At 46.7% G+C, this 16,889-nt stretch overlaps 1 protein-coding gene across 20 annotated transcripts in view; it reads right to left on the minus strand.

Moving 5' to 3' along the window:
• The window catches only part of Zdhhc3 (zDHHC palmitoyltransferase 3), a 58,724-nt gene that overhangs the window by 28,146 nt on the left and 13,689 nt on the right, over positions 1-16,889 (minus strand). For 11 of the 20 annotated variants that reach the window (XM_087561590.1, XM_087561596.1, XM_087561597.1 and 8 more), the window contains 2 exon segments: positions 15,150-15,479; positions 4,309-4,433 (listed from right to left, as the gene is read on the minus strand). In XM_087561590.1, the coding sequence (XP_087417716.1) occupies positions 4,309-4,433; positions 15,150-15,455 (431 nt within the window). In that variant the 5' untranslated portion in view covers positions 15,456-15,479. 20 annotated transcript variants of the gene reach the window in all.

Below are 16,889 nucleotides of genomic sequence, written 5' to 3' on the forward strand. Positions count from 1 at the left end.
TACAGTTTGAAAACAACCACTACACAAGTAAGAAAGCAGCAGGTGCTGGGTGACCCAGAGGGAAACACTAGAATTGTGGCTTCAGCTCTACACCTCTGGGCACCAGTAATAGCTGTCCTGAGTTTATGCTGCAAGAAGACTGGATTGCAGAGTCAGGACCTCCAGTGTCAAGTCATTCCCCACGAGGAGTCAGAAGCATTTGCTTCCAAGACATTTGCACACATTAACAGGCCAGAACTGACCCAGGTAAGAGGCTATTCTGAAGCCTCATGAAGCTTAGAAATTGGGTTTCCTGAGAAGGCCACGTGAGAGGAGTTTGGGAAATGTTGCTGTGGGACAGGATATGGGAAAGAGCTGGCAGAAGTTCCAGGATTTCTACCAAACACTAGCAGAACTGGAATATACTTTTTCAAGCTGTAGGAACTGAAGTAGCTTGGAACAGCAGACTTGGGTCTGCTGGGCTACCTTACTCAAGCTGGTGGGTTCCTGTCAGTTTGACTCAGACGAGCAGAGGCTTCATACTGCTCTGCACCCTTTCTCTTCCCTATCACTCCAAAGGCCTCATCTCATGACACAGACATGCTATCAACAGGCACTGCTCGGAAGTGCTAGCCTGGTTCCATCATCTTCAGGAGCAGGAGGGCAAGGCAAGAAAAGGAGGTCCAACATGGATGCAGAAGGAAACAGTCAGGCCCAGCAACTATATACCATTGGTCGTCTGCTCTCTGTCTCTTCTGTTACCAGCTCTAAAAATATACACGAACACGTGTGAATTATGTACATGATAAATTGATTAACACTTTGCTTTTTCAAGAAAAGGTTTTTCTGTGTAACCTGGTTGTCTTAGAACTTGCTCTGTAGACCAGGCTGGTCTAGAAGTCAGAGATCCACCTGCCTTTGTCTCCTAAGTGCTGAGATTAAAGGTGTGCGTCATCATGCCTGACTCTCCCACACACAATTTTAAAGTGGGCAAGTAGTACCGAGTGGTCAGTTCATTGTGTACCATGCCTCTGCTCCTCATGGACGGAATCATCACATCCTATTTATTTTATGGGCATGCAATCCAATGCAGTGAGCTCTAGAGTACTTCATCCCTACTCGCTTGAGGCAGTGAGCTCTAGGGTCCTTCATCCCTACTCGCTTGAGTAGCCACTCCTTGCCTAGGCTCCTAAGTAGATCCTCTTCCACCCTACCTATTTCTAGGGTGGCTTTCAAGTACATGCTCGAGTCAGTGAGAGGTCCATTGTAGAGAAACACCAAGTGTTGTCTGGCTCTGTGGGCAATGGAGATTTTAAACAAGCTCTCATAGCAAAGCCAACTTTCACACTCTGAAAAAAAAAACAGGTATTTCCAGGAAGCTGGGTTTCACAAGAAGCTAAGGTGTGCTGGGCAACCAGGTTAGACAAATACATGCTTGAGGGAGCAGGGAAAGTGATTATAGCTCTTGAGGGTGGCATAGGTGGGTGTTTTCCTGTTTTCAAGGACATGAAGTGCCAAAGCCGTAGTTCTCTTCTCCTTGGGCTAGACAGCTTCATGCAGGGCAGGCAGGGTTCTAGGGCACAAGGCTATAAGGACTGAGGGAGAAGCAACAGTCACTGGACACAGCAGATGTTCTATATGGAGGTCTTTTCTGGTGCTGGGCCTTCTAGATTTCTCTCATTCCTCCTATCTTTTATAACACTGATTTAAAAACTGATACTTCTTTCTACCACTTCCTTGACACATTTCAGGCCCCAGATCTCAGGAGACAGTGACAATCTCTTTGGCTTATATACATGAACAGGCCCACTCTTGGGTTGTGCTCCGTCTCCAGGAGGCATAAAGAACAATCTTTGGTGTGTAGCCTTTAAGCATCTAGCAAAAGTTCTCTTAACCACCTGGGTGCTGGGTCAGCATTAGACACATAACCATGTCCCACAGGAGCATTTACCTCATTGTCCTGCTGCACAAATATGCCTGTTCTGACTCTGTGGAGGGACTCTGGACTTAGCCTGGCTGGGTCTGAGTGGGAAGGCTAGAGCTCACACAGTAAGGAACAGCCAGAGAAAATGGGTGGCACCCCAAGAGAGCAGAGGAGAGACAGAGGGAGCCATGCTTTCACACAGGACTTCATTACACACCTCACTGACAAAACTGTAGGCAAGGTAACGAAATCCATACTCTAGCTTAAACCAGGTCTGAAGAGACAGTGCAGCAAGGAAAGAATGGAACAGGGATCCAAGGGCAGATCTCCATTTTGTGTCTGGATGAAGAAACAGGCCCTCCAAATCAGCCTACACCATCATCCTGTTATTCAGGTGAATACCAGGTCACATGACGATGTATTTGGTGACTGTGAGGACTGGAAAACTAAGCAACTAGAGTCTGTCAGGGTTCTAGGAAGCTGATGAGGGCTCCGCTTCAGTGTGTGTGTGTGTGTGTGTGTGTGTGTGTGTGTGTGTGTGTGTGTGTAGTTATAGGGAACATTCGATGTTCAGTCCAGTCAAGGCCAGGCTTTGTCTCCCCTGGGAACTTATCATATAAGTCCAAGGCCTTAGCTCTACAACAGCATAAACCTGTAAGGGATTCCACATGGTCTCTGGTCCTCACAAATGGGAGGACTCCAACAGAATGAAAGCAGGAGGCTGGGTCTCTCAAGGGGCTAAGGTGTGCTGGGCGACCAGATTAGACAAATATATGCTTGAGGGAACAGGGAACCCTGGGGTTATAGGGCTTCTGCTAGAGGGGAAAGGCCTGCCTATAGAGGGGCTGGAAGGCATACTCTAGATCAGTGGGTCTCAACCCTTTGAAGGATTATAGTTATGAAGTAGCAATAAAAATAATTTTATGGGCTGGAGAGATGGCTCAGTGGTTAAGAGCACCCGACTACACTTCCAGAGGTCCTGAGTTCAATTCCCAGCAACCACATGATGGCTCACAACCATCTGTAAAGAGATCCGATGCCCTCTTCTGGTGTATCTGAAGACAGCTACAGTGTACTTATATGTAATAAATGAATAAATCTTTAAAAAAAATAATTTTATGTGTGGGGTCACCACAACATGAGGAACTGTATTAATAAAGAGTCACAGCATTACCAAAGTTGAGAACCACTGCTCTGGATGGAATGTTTTATGTTTGGCTATAATCCCCACCAGAGCAGATAAGAATGGAGACAATATCAACCTCTATACAGAAAGAGGTACAGGTATGAACCTCTATCTGAGAATAAGTCTAACACACACACACACACACACACACACACACACACACACACACACCTCTAACCAGAAGCATGTAGTAGCCTCTGAGCTTTAATAGACAATCAACACCCCCAATATGTGTTATATTCTGAATAGCCTGGGCCACCATACACCACAAAACAGCAGCTGTCAGTGCACATTTTCTCAGGAAGACATGGGCAATTCAGTACGCTTACAAGGTTATTCTGAATCAGTAGTTCTCGCCTTGCTCAAACTGTTTACTGGCACTTGGATGCCCACTTTGAATCCCTTTGGAGAGGAGATGAAGAGCTGATGGTAGCTGTAGTAAAGAAAATACCAGGTGCTGGGAATAGGATAGGGAAAGAGAAAAGCACCACTGTGGTAGCGTGCAAGCTGTTTCCATAAAGTTAACTCTCTGGTTCCTGGCCTAGCCTTCGTACTTCTAACCACCTCTGCATGGTTTCGGTTGCTCGCTGCTGGTCATTCATAGCTATTTACATTCAGTCCTCACAACGAGGAAGGGACTTGGCCTGAGAACTGCACTGGATTTTAAAACACTAACTGCTTCAGCTTCAAGTCAGGCCTCCAGGGTGGCAGATGAGTAACAAATGCCATCTCAGAGCATCACCCATCCAACAGTCTCTTATCTCTAGGAGTGGCCATGAAGATAGAAATGCTGTGAAGGTAACAAAGGGCACTCTAGGTCATTCACAGACCCCTTGTAAGGAGAAAATGCAATTTCCAGCTCCAAGTCTTCTCATCAGAGAGACCCAAAGAACCTTGATGATATGAAGGGAACTCCCAGCACAGCTCTGAGGGAAAACAGGCTTCTCTTTAAGAGCTGTGCTGTCACAAGCTCTGCAAGTGTTGCTTCAAGGAAGGTCTGAGCGGTGCTCTGTCTCGAGTACTACACACTCACAGATTGGCCAAAGCGTCGAGATATCAGGAGATTGGGCGTCTCTCAATCTCACAGATGCTGAAAAAGGTGTCATCAGGCATCCCCTGCCCACTCAGATGCCTGGTCCATCCTAGTGGCCACTCCTTGCCTGGGTGGGACACTCGGAAGTCCCAGTGCTGGCCTGGTGCTGTGGAAAGTCCACGGTACCTGCAGTGGTGTGCCCGGTCGGGCTTGATGCTGCAGCACTTGGGACACTTGTACACCACCTGCCCAGGCTTCAGCTGAAGGCTCTCGATGAACTCTTTAGTGGCATTTCCTTTGGGCACTGCCCCCTAAGAGAATAGGAAAGGCATCAGGGTCAGTTGTCACTCGACAGTGGAGGCAATTATGTCAAAGCCCCACACACATGGGCTCTGTGTTCCAGATCACACAGGCCACACTGACCTTGGGATTGATGTTTTGCTTTCATTTGTCAGCACTGTTTTTGTTGATCTGATCTTCCCCACCTGGGAGCATCATGGTAGCAGTTGGGCTCATTGACTCTTCAGAGCACTGCCTTTGGGAAGGACCACTGCTGAGAGGCACATCCCACAGCTCACCTCTTCCATGCCAAAACACGCTTCCTGGCATTCAGTGGGTTCTGCTGTGCTTTACTTTTTACCTGAGGATGGGTACTCTGTATTCAGTAACAGGTGCCTCTGGTGTCTGACATGTTACTCACCCTGGAAATACAACACTTGGTAGTCTGGGTGTAGAGTCTGTTTGGACTCTGTATACATCAGAAGGACACAGACAGAACACCAACTTGTGCAGGGTCTCAATAGCCAGTGCCACCAAGTACCTACCTGAAGCTAAGCCCTGTGCTCACCATTTGTCACTATGGACTTGGTCTCCAGGATTTGTGTTGTTTCCTCCCATGTGTCTACCTTGCCTCCCCGACAGGTGCTGCAGTATGTATGCTGTAGAAATTACTGGATTAAGAGACCAGAGGAAGTAGCAGCCAATAACTAATGACCAGGGGACAGAAGTTTTAAGACACTGGTATCTAAGGCACTGAGAAATGGAGGGCATGCTCCAGGTAGAGCTGTGGGACAAAAGTGACTGCAGAGCTCATGCCAGGCCACAGACTGTGGGGTGTGGGGGGAAGCTTAGGCCCCTGTGCTTTGTGAGCCAGAAAAGAAGATGGACAGAGTGACTACTGGTACCTCACTATGGACACAGCAGAAGTAGAAGGGAAACTCAGGTATGGTTTCTATAAAGCATGTAGAGCAGAACTGAGACTGTGGGTGAGGTGGTGAGAGGAGAGAAGGAGGTGAACGTTCATCTTGCCTGCCACAGCAGAGTAAAAGAGGGGCAGCTGACCCCAGAAAAGGTGTCCATCAGGATGGCTTGAAACACAGATCAGGAAAAAAGGAGCAATTAGTGGCACAGCACAGGGACACTAACTAGGTCTCCTTTACGTCTAAATCCCACCCTTGACAGTGGTGTGGCTATAACAAGTGCCATCACTGTGCCTTTGCTTCCTAATAAGTGACCCACTTATCCAATGCTGGGATTTACAGCACGCAGGAAGCTTATGGGAGGTGCTTGGATGGTGTTTTCCACAGTTGAGTACTCAGGATTCGATCATCCAGAGTAGGAGTCCAGCAGTGCACCAACACTGAAGTCAGGAGGCTCTACAATACACCACTTAAGTAGCACCGCTGTGCAAAGCCAGCAGGGAGCAAAGCCTGTTGTGCACCTGTGCAGCAACAACAACTATAATAGGATCCAGAGAGAGCGTGTGGGGACTGGAGGCTTCACACAGAGCACCACCTCCCCCACCCTGACTAAGTCTGACAAACTGGAACAGGCCATCGAGGCGGAAGGAATGAGAGCTGGTTGTTAGGATCTATCCTATGGAAGAATTTTAGGAAGGGAAGAACTTAAGAAATACAAAGATGCATGCAAGTTGCGGTTTGCTTTTGCAACCGAGAAGATGCCTCACAGGGAACAGACTCCAGCTAAAGTGACTGCAAACATTGGCCAAATAACAGTTCTCCTGCACTGGAGAGAGGTGATGATGGAACTGTGGAGCGCACAGATGCAGATGCAGTGAGGCAGGCCAGGAAAGTACCTGAAGTACCAGTCCCCAGAATTTCCTTTAGACCTTAGAGAGCCCACACAGGGCTGTCCCCTTTATACAGGTGGCCAGAGTCTCACATACTATTCTCATTATCTTAGCCAGCTGGTGACTGGAGCCTTCCTCAAAGTGTGCCTCCAACTGCACTAACCTCCCACAAGACCAGTTCCTATCAGACCAAGGTCCCAGCTGTCCAGCCACCTGAGCCTGTGATCAAGGTGCCTTGAGGCTTCCAGCTGGGTCCCCTCCCCACCCCCACAAGTGCCTTGAGGCTTCCAGCTGGGGCCCTCCCCACCCCCACAAGCTTGGCTCTTCCACACTTGTCTGCTTTAATCTCAGGACAATTGTGAAAAGTGTTACTGCCTCATGCAGAGCATTTCTGGTTTTTCACTGAATGCAGTCCTCCACTGGTGCAGGGCATGGGTGGGAAAGTCTGCTGAGACCTGCCCTCAGCCCTCTTTATCCACGACATGGGAAGGTCCTGAAGCCTGAGACTGCCGAGGCCTACGTATCCAAACACACTGAGTTGTCCTCTCATTTACAAACCTATAAGTACTTGTTTATAGTTTTTAGGAAAAGAAAATATAGAGATAAGAAAAGGGAAAAGGAAAAACCTGGTTTGATCACCCAAGAGAAGTATTATTACCTACATTGTGAAGCACTTTACAAGTCTTTTCTCTTGATACACGGTAGGCTATAAACACTTAAAACCATATTAGCCCCAACTCAAAGCAAGATAAAACATGGCTAACTCAGTCCACAAAAGCATGGAGAAGCTGCTGGAGGTTTCCTGTGCTGGGCATGGCATAGCACTCTACCCTCCTGGCTGCCACATATCCAGGCTAGAAGTCTAGTGGCAACCTTCAGGTCTTCTCAGTCTGCTACACCACACCCTTCATCTCCTCTGCTAAGGCTACTTCCACCTAAAGCTGCCCTCAGCCACCCACAGTCTTCTTCACACCAGTGTCACAGGCTTTCCCGGCCCTACTAGCCGCCGATTATGTCTAGGGTAAACACTCTAAATTGCAAATGCTCATATGATTTTTGTCAAAAAAGCCCTCACTAGCTCCCTGGTGACTATGGACCAGAGTCTGAACTCCTGGACCAGGTTCAAAAGCCACACCTGACCCTGGCTCCAATCTAGTGCTGGGTTTCTCCCAACACAATGCTGTGGGATGTGTGTGTGTGTGTGTGTGTGTGTGTGTGTGTGTATGTGTGTGTGTACATATATGCTGGGGCTTTTGAAAAGGCACCACACACATCTCAAACTTCTCTTTTGTCCCCAGAACAACAAGTTAGCACCATCTAAAGCTCTGTAGGAGGTTTGGCAGGAAGCATTCCAAGTCCTCTGTACACATTTCAAAACCACTGTCTTCTTCCTGAGAGCCTGAACTTGGGGAACTGCCCACAGCAGGACCCTACAAGCAACTTCTTTGACTCCCACAGTATACACTGGCATTCTCAGACACAGTATAAAATTACATACCGCATCTCCAACATGACTGTAAATTCCTGAGAAGACAGAGTTGTCTTTCAACCTATAGCCTAGCAAATTGCTCAGAGCCTGGCATTAGGCCTGCATTCAATACACCTGAGCCAAGTAATAATAATGCTACAGCAGACATTTATTAAGTGCTTATAAAGTACAGGCACAGTTCCAAATGTTTTGTGACTGAAAGCACAATAAATCTATGGGTGGGCAGAGACTATGTGATCCCTCGTTTTATAGCAGAAGTGAGTAGAGCAAAGTCAGACAACTCCCAGGACAGTGTACCAAGGAGAGGCAGATTGAAGATCCAGGTTCAGGTGACAGACAAGGCACAGACATGTTTATCATGTAGTTTTACTAAGAGATTTAGACTGATAAAAGCATTTGTTTATTGTTTTGATGCTATCTATCACACTCTATTGCCAATGACTGTATTAACAGGACATAAGAAAATTAAAAATAAGGCTTGTTTCAATCATGTCTAGAATAGAGCATACAAGAAACTCCCAACAAGACACTGAATTTAAAAAAGGAAAAGCAGCAGCAGCACCAGGAGGAGGAGGAAAAGCGGAAGAGAAAGATGAGGAAGAGGAAGAAGAGGAGAAGGGTGTGGTGGGTCTCTGAATTCAAAGCCAGCCTGATCTACACAGCCAGTTTCAGGCCTGCCAGGGCTACATGTTGAGATCATATTACAAGAAAGAAAAAAAAAAGGAAATGGAGCTGGAAGGATGGCTCAGTGGTTAAAAACACTTGCTGCTTTTGCAGAAGACCTGAGTTCAGTACCCACATGAGGTGGCTCACACATCTATGTCCAGGGGGAATCCAGTATCCAGTATCTCTCCACATGCACCAGCACAAATGTGTACATACATACTCCACTTACACATACATACACATAATTGAAAATAATAAATACATCTGAAAAGAAAGAATATTCATCACTGATTCTTTCAAATGACATCAAGGACTTGGCATCGCTGTCCACTTGCAGCAAGAGAAAGAGAGGTACTGTTATCTCAAGGCTGGTGTCAACATTGTGAACCTGTCCCTCTCACAGCTAGCACCCCCAGGAGATGGTGGCCACTGTCTGTATAAAAAGGTTGGAGGTAGGTGACCCAGATAGGATTTTTTCCCTCTCTAGAGCATGGGGGGGAGGCTCGTTCAGAGGCAGGTGTGAAGAGAGCCTGTAAACCTCACACTGACCCTGGATGGCCCTAGCCAGCTAAGGGAACACATCAGGATAACTTCTCCATAAGGAAACACCAGGTAAATTAAATTGAGCCCCAGTGTTTCTATTGATGATGTGCAGTGAAGACTACAGTGTTCTCAGACAGTCACAGAAACTGGTGTTCTCTAGAGGGGTTCACAGGGACTTGAAGTGGGGCACTGGCAGGCAGATTCATACCACTCCTTTCTTCAGTTCTCAGATTTGAAATAACTTATGGGGTTAATAAATAGCCAGGCCTAAGGAAAGGAGAGGCAGCAGTGAGCTGACCACACAGAGTCAGTCACGCAATCGTGGCAAATGTGCAATGTGTGGCTTTAAACTTCCTGGCAGTAGGGACTGTGCCTCAGTTTTCTGGGAAAGCACTGCCAAAGAATGCAGAACCAGAATGTATCTGTAGCTAGGAAGGGAGAGATGGAGAAAGCAAAGCGGTGAGGGGCGAGGGGCAGGAAGGGCTCCAAGACAGGACGAGTTCTCAAGTCCAGGCTATCTTCAAGGGTGCCTCCTCTAGAAACCAGAGGCATTTGGGCAGCCTCTTCATGTAACTGCTTGTACCCAGGACCTGCTTGGGCCTGCTCACACACACACCACTTCCGTCAGAGAGGATGCTGCTGTGCACATTCTACTTTGTAACTCGCTGGGTCTGATAACACCCAGCTCAGGATAGACACTTCAGGCTCCATAGTAACTTGGTGGTCCACTGCAAATGTTTAGTTTCCATTATGGCAGGCCAAGAGCTGATTCTCAAAGGGAGAATACGTTGTCTGTATATGATGGTAGAGCCTTGCTCCCCAAATCTCAAAGATTTCTTCTGTGACTCACCTATAGGGGCCTGCTAAAGGTTCCAGACAACATTCCTATCTGTTATTGCCATTTCAATTACCATTGGCTCTGCTAGATCACATGGCCCGAGTGCTGGAGCAGCTTGCGCAGTAGCCTGACTCAGTTGAAGAGCCTTTTCCTAGTCCAGGCCCCACTCAAAGTTAGCAGCTTTCCAAGTCACTTGGTATATGGGCCTGAGTAACACAACCAAGTGTGCTGTCTCCAGAATCAAATAGACCCACCAAGTGCTGTGCTTCTTTCTTGCTGGTGGGAGGAACCAGATACAATAGATTACCCTTTACCCTAGGATAAATATCTCTATGTGCCCCAAACCACTGGATTCCAAAAGAGAAGGCCTAGAAGGCCCCTGAATTTTGGCTGGATTTACTTCCTATCCTCTGATGTTCTTATGTGTTACTAACAAGTTCTAAGTAGTTGCTACCCTCTTCTCATGTGGTCCAATCAGCATGTCGTCAATATTTTGAACCAGTGTGCTCTGTCCTGTGGAAGAGACAGATGATCAAGCTCCACTTGAGCTAAGTTGTAACACAGGGATGGAAACTTAAGGCTGTAAGGGCAGACTAGACTGCTGCATCGCTGGTCTTGCCAACTGAAAGCAAACTGCTTCTGGTGGTCCCTACAGACAAGTACTGAGAAGAAGGAGTGTGCTAAATCAAGAGCTGCAGACCAATATCAGATGTACTAATTGGCTCAAGTAAGGGTATCACAGCCACTGCAATGGACTTACTGCTTGATTAAGTTCGTGACAGTCAACTGTCATTCTCCATAATCTATCGATTGCACAGGCAAAACAGGAGAGTTAAAGGAAATGTGGTGGGAACCACCACTCCTGTATGTTTCATGTCCTTGATGGTGGCACTAATTTCTGCACTTCCTCCAGGGATTCAGTATTGGTTTTGGTTTACTATTTTCCCTTGTTGAGACAACTCCAATGGCTTCCATTTGTCCTTTTCAATCATAATAGCCTTCATCCTACAAGTTAGAGAAACAATGTGGGAATTCCACCAACTTTAGTATATCTATCCCAATGATGTATTCTGCAGCTGGGGAAATAACCACAGGATGAGTTCATGTGACATCATACCAGATTTCCAGAACATAGGAAAGTGCCGTGGGCGAGAGTACAAAGTCAAAGTAGGTAAGAACAGCACCCACTGAGACTAACCCCCAGCAGAGCCTGTTCTCACCACAGACGGCCGGCCCAGAGGCTGAGTGAGGTGTTCGTGTGCCTTTTGGTCCAGCTGACCCCTCTCTGTCTCTCTCTCACTCTCTTGTTGATAGACCTTCCTCATCTCCAATTTCGAATGGCACCATTTCTGTGTTCCTCACACTTGGGAGTAAGTTCTCTCTTCCCCTTGCTGTATAACTCAACTATGGCTGTGCTAGAGTCCACAACTAACTGCTGATAGCTCAGAAAGCCATCACAGCTGAACTGTTCTTGTGCTCCATCTGGAATGACAAGATCCAGCTGAAAGTGGTATGGTAACTGTCTATTGGGAGACCATGATACCTTTTCTCCTGTTTCCCTTTCTCTTTTCTCCCTGCCTTTCTCAGTGCTAACCAAAAAGACATATAATGCAAATATTATTTATAACCTCAAGGTGTAAGCTGTTCTCCCAAAATTATAGACAGTAAGAATTCCTGATATATAAGACATCTCTTATCCACTGGAAATTTCCCTAGAACACACAGTGATTCCAAGCTAGAAACAGATTCCACTTGCTGAAGAACCAGGAGCCTCTAGTTGATCTGTGTTTGGCCTGAGATCTGGACTCCTGGCTCTGTGGCACCTTGCTGGCGACCGCCTTGTATAGCTTCACTTCACTCTTTTACATACAAGTCTGCATATGTCATCATGTGCTTCTGGCAGAGGCATGAAGGTCCTATAATGGGGCTTATCCACAGGACATGCTTTGCCATGTTTCTCTCATTAATGGTAGTTATTTGACAGAGTCTGTGTTTACATCTATGGGTAGTTACTTGGTGATCAGGACTGTGGCTCTTATCTACTGTGGTGTTTAATTTTAAGTGCCACAGTCTAGAATTACCTGGAAGAGAGTCTCAATGTGGTCTATATCTGGCTGACCTTTGAGCATGTCTCAGGGGTAGGGGGAGATGACTGTTTCAGTTACATTAACTGATGTGGGAAGACCTAGCACAAAGAAGGCAGCATCACTACCTGGGTTTGGGTCTTGCACTCAACAAGCACAAGCAAGCATGCATTCATTTATTGCTTCTGATTTTGACTATGCATGGATACTTCAAGAATCTACTGCATTCTTTCCTGCATGATAGACTGTAACCTGAACTGTGAGCTGAAAGAAAATTCCCCAAGTTGCTTTGGTTAGAGAATTTTATTACAACAACAGGAAAGAAACCTAAAATTGCTACCTAGGATTGGAAGCTGATCAAGGTGAAATCCAGGTTCTGCTGCAAGGGCTCCTGCAGAAGTCCCTACAGTAAGCAGGAGAGCACAGTTTGTAAGAACAGTGCCAAGTGCCAGCAGACTCTTCTGGTAGTGCCCAGCCCCCATCTCACATGCCTTCTACACAATGAGTCCATCTTCCGCCATCCAATCCTGACTGGCTTTGCTCACCTAACACCTCTGCTTGCACCTAATATACAGCAGTTTGACCACAGAGAAGCTTGGTTTGGTCTCCTAAATCTACTCCTTTACTAGCCTTTCTCATGCAACAAGTGGCACCAGCATCCACAACTGTTCCTGGTCAGACTCAAGGTTTTCTTTGTGACCAATCTCCAGTTGTCAGTTTTTCTCGGACCTGGTTGAATTTGAGGGCTCCAGGAGCATTTTCAAGTGTATTAATACCTAGAGCCTGGCCCCTCCAATGACTAGAATAGAACCTCTAAGGGCAAGGGGCAAGCACCTCCAAGGATTATTTTTACTGTGTAGCCAGACTTAAGAATTGGTGGCTTAGCCTGGAGTGGTGGTGAATGCCTTTAATCCCAGCACTCAGGAGGCAGAGACAGGCAGATCTCTATGAGGTCTACAAAGAGAGTTCCAGGACTTATACAGAGAAATCCTGTCAGTTCTGTCTTGAAACAACAACAAAACCAGGAGCTTAAAATAAGCTCCAAATTCATCAGCTTCTGTCCTCTCAGCTTGATCCAAGCTAGTGCCATGTCGTCTCTAACCAGCTGGCTATGCCTTTAGTCTCTCATCCTTCTGCAAGTCCCACCTGAACCTCACTGCCAGCACAATGTCCTCATACTTGTCTCCCCAAGGTTCTGAGAAGCCTACAAGGTCTGGTTCGATCTTGCCTCTGTGGCCCATTTCAACATGTTTTAGCCTCACACACCAAGCTCAGGCCTTTGAACCTTCTTTCTCTTCTGCCTGAATCTGTCTGGAAATCTATCCATGCCCTGGCCTGCAGCTTCAGGCCATTCAGGTCAGCTCCAATGGCATGACTATGGAGAGGCCTTCTTGGATCACCCTGAGCCAGCATGGTGACTTTAAAGCCTGCTACACCCTCCCAGTGCTCTTACAGCACTTAGCAGTTCTAACATTATCAACTCATTAATCATTGGAATGTGAGGTTCCAAAGGGCAGAGGTTCCATCTACCTTATTCTCAGCTTTCCCTGCCACTTGGGAAAGAACTACTTGCCGGGCTGGCATCCAGTCAACACAGCTGTTCATCTACTTAGCAGTGCCCAGCAGGGTTTTGCACTGTTGCTATAGACATCCTTGTCCAGTGATACTCTGGCCTTGTCACTCTTTAGTTAAAAATTCTTACAGCTGAACTTAGTGGCAACACCTTTAATCCCAGTGCTTTTAGGAGGCAGAGGCAGGCAGACCTCGGAGTATGAGGCCAACCTGCTCTGTACAATGAGTTTCAGAGCTACATACTGAGACCCTGTCTCAAAAAGAAAAAAGAAAAAAGAAATTGGGGCTCTAGACTCTTTCCTCTCTTGTGTTTGTTCTTCTATAACCACAGACACTCCAAAGGTCTCCTGGCCTTCCCACCCCAACAATGAGCTGTAGGAAGGAACTACTGCCTGTTTTCTGAGGGGAAGGGTGGTGTTTGCTCCTGCCCTCAGCTCTCTACCTCTCAGCACCAACCCTGGACTGACACTTCTTCTGCTTGTCCACAGCAAACTACACTTCCTCTGCCAGGGCTGTCCTCACCTGTCTTTCCAACAGAGGCATCTTGATGGGAGAGCCAGTACTGAATTGTGAGCTGAAGAGAAGAATATAATTTCCTTCACTGTCTCTAATAGCAAGGGTATCACACAAATTCCTGAATAGACCTTTAGTTTGTTTTAACTCTTTTATACCCTTGTGTTTGAGGCACTTTCAAGAATGTGCAAGCTCTTCCCTTCCTTAGGTGGTGACTGTTCCACTCTCTAGGAGGTAACATCAACACTGGGTCACAGGCTCCAAGCAATTCTATCTGGGCCAGGCACACAGGTAACTGAGCCAGGAAACTGCCTTACCTTGGAAGGGATTAACAATCCACCTTCAAGAAAGAAACTGGCTCAGCCCTGTGGTCTGTGCTCTAGTTTTCTGAGGCTCACAGAAAGTGTGGTGGCCATTAGCCAAACTTTCTCAATTCAATGGCTATCACCCCCATATCAAAAACAGTTAATCCACAGGGAGGACTTCACCAAGTTACCTGCATGGGTATTTCCCACACAGTACAATGAAAAGTCAGGAGGGCTTGAGATCAGGATATAAGGAATATTCAGTGGCCCTTGCCTTAGTTGATATATTTATCTAAGTCATTCCCTGAAAAGAATAATACTTTTACCCACAGATACTTGGATGTGTCTGTTGCAGTGCCAAACAAGCCTGGTCAGCTTTTCAGGAAAAGAGAAATCTTCCCCCCTGAAAACAAGGTGTCTCATTATGTAGCCCTGGCCGGCATCTGCCTCCCTGGGGCAAAAGATGTGTGCCACCCCCACCCAACCTTAAAAAAGGATTCTTGTGTAAGCTAAGTGGAGACTAAACCCATCCATGTCCTGAAACTGGATGTCGCATGCTGCAGCATCAAACCAGCCCAGGTCTTCACTATCCTCTGGCTTGCTTTCTGCTCTGAACATCTGGCCCAGTCTCTAAGGTTATCTGATAACATCTTCCAAACAGAGGCTGGGTTTCCCCTTGACACAGCAGGCTTATCACACACTTACAGCAGTGTGTAGACAGTGCCATTCAACCTGCTCCCATTAACTCTGATATAGGTACTGACCCTTCGTTCCTAAAGCTCCAATGAGACGCAGCTTACTTTTCCACCCAGCCCTGGTCATCTTTTTTTCACATTCCCAAGTTCAATGGGGAGCATGGTGGCTATGGCCATACCACGGCCTGAGGGAGAGAATGTGGGTTGGTCAAAATGAGCCCAGACATACTCACGGGGTCCGTCAGCATGGCCCGGCAGTGGGAGGCCAGAGCCAAGAAGGCCAGCAGGTTGAACACAATTCCGTTGATGATACTGTATGCGTAGTCTCGGGATGGAATCAGCATGACAAAGAGGACTACAAACTCTGCATAGAGGACCAGAAACCAGGTGACAATGGCACAGGCGATGCCACAGCCATCGCGGATAAACCACATGGTTCCCACGGGGCCAGGGAAGGGAGGTGGGGCACACTTCTCTGGCTGGAGGTATTCTGGTTTCCGTTCAATGTCTCGGAAGTGATGAGTGGGGATAAGCATCATAAGCTATTCTGTCCATGCTGGCATCTGAAAGGAGAGAGAGCAGAAATATGGTGTTATCTTAGCAATAAGGACACTTGACAAGTGAACCCTCCCAAAGTGAACCAAGGGCGTCTGTGCAATCCCCTCGCACAGACACGGCCTTAGCATCTCTTAAGGCTGCCCTCTCTGTCTTCACCATTCTAAAGCAAGTATGTCTTCTCTAAATCTCCACACGAAGGTGAGAATGAGGAGACCAGACAGGACTTGCCCAAAAGCAGGCAAGTCAGACATCAGTGCAGCAGCTGGAGGGGGCCTAGAGTCTAAGTCTCCCTGACTGGGAGACCACTGGGCAAATAGTCCATTAAATTAAATCTGGGAGAACTGAACTGAAATGGCTTGCTTTCTAGGTCAAGAGGCTCTGAGTTCTGCTCTCTTTGTGAGTGATGGGGCAAAGAGGTATTGGACAGTGTGTTCAAAAGTATTTCCTACCCAAGCCACTATGTCCTCACCTGTGAAGCACTGCCCCTGCCAGGGTTATAGGTACCAGAGCGAGAGGGTTTTGGGGCGGGGCTCATGTTGAACATCCTGCATAGCTCACTGGCTGTGCACAAGTATTCTCTTGGAAAGACATTCATTCTAGTGGAAAAGTGATGGGTAACCAACTTTCTTCCTAACAGTTACAACACTGACCTCTGGAGATACAATAACTATGAACTGGGAATGAATCAGAATAAAGTATAGTGAAATAAGCATGACAATGCCATCAGGAAACCATTACTTTGTATACTAACTTTAATAACAATAAATAATAATTACTAAAAAAAAATTGGGTTTTGAGACAAGGTTTCTCTGTGTAGCCCTGACTGTCTTGGAACTCACTTTGTAGACCAGGTTGTTCTTAAACTCACAGAGATCCACCTGGGAACTGAAGGTGTGGGACCACCATGCTTGGTTAAATAAAAAATAAAATAAAAATAAAAAGCTTTAAACAAATAAACAACAAAAAAGGAGAGAAGTAACTAAGAATCAGTATTGCGCATACATCCACAACAGGCTAAAGGACAGAGAACAGACCTCCTCTGTTCATCTTCAGCTGCTAACTTGTTGCGACTCCAACCAGAATTCTCACTGAGAATTTGATGGCTCAGCTCATTCCTAGATATAGAAACCACGGGAAGGCACGTGTAGCACAGTGACTTAGTCTTTGGAGAGCAAGTCACTCTACATTTGAAGAAATGGCCATGGGCAATCCCAGCCCATGGTCTTTTGAAAGCTCTGGGTTTTCATGGCTTTGTTACACTAACCTAAACTCTAATCCTCCTTCTTCCCCTTTAGAAGGGAGATATGGTTGGAACAGAGCAGTCATGAAAGTGGGAAGGCTAAACATAGAGTGAAATGTTGCTTAAGCTGATCTTGCACAGTCCAAATTAGCATAAGATTCAAGACAGACAGGTA

This window comes from Rattus norvegicus, chromosome 8 (assembly GCF_021556685.1).
Source record: "Rattus norvegicus strain SHRSP/BbbUtx chromosome 8, alternate assembly SHRSP_T2T, whole genome shotgun sequence".
In the NCBI taxonomy this organism is placed as follows: Eukaryota; Metazoa; Chordata; class Mammalia; order Rodentia; family Muridae; genus Rattus; species Rattus norvegicus.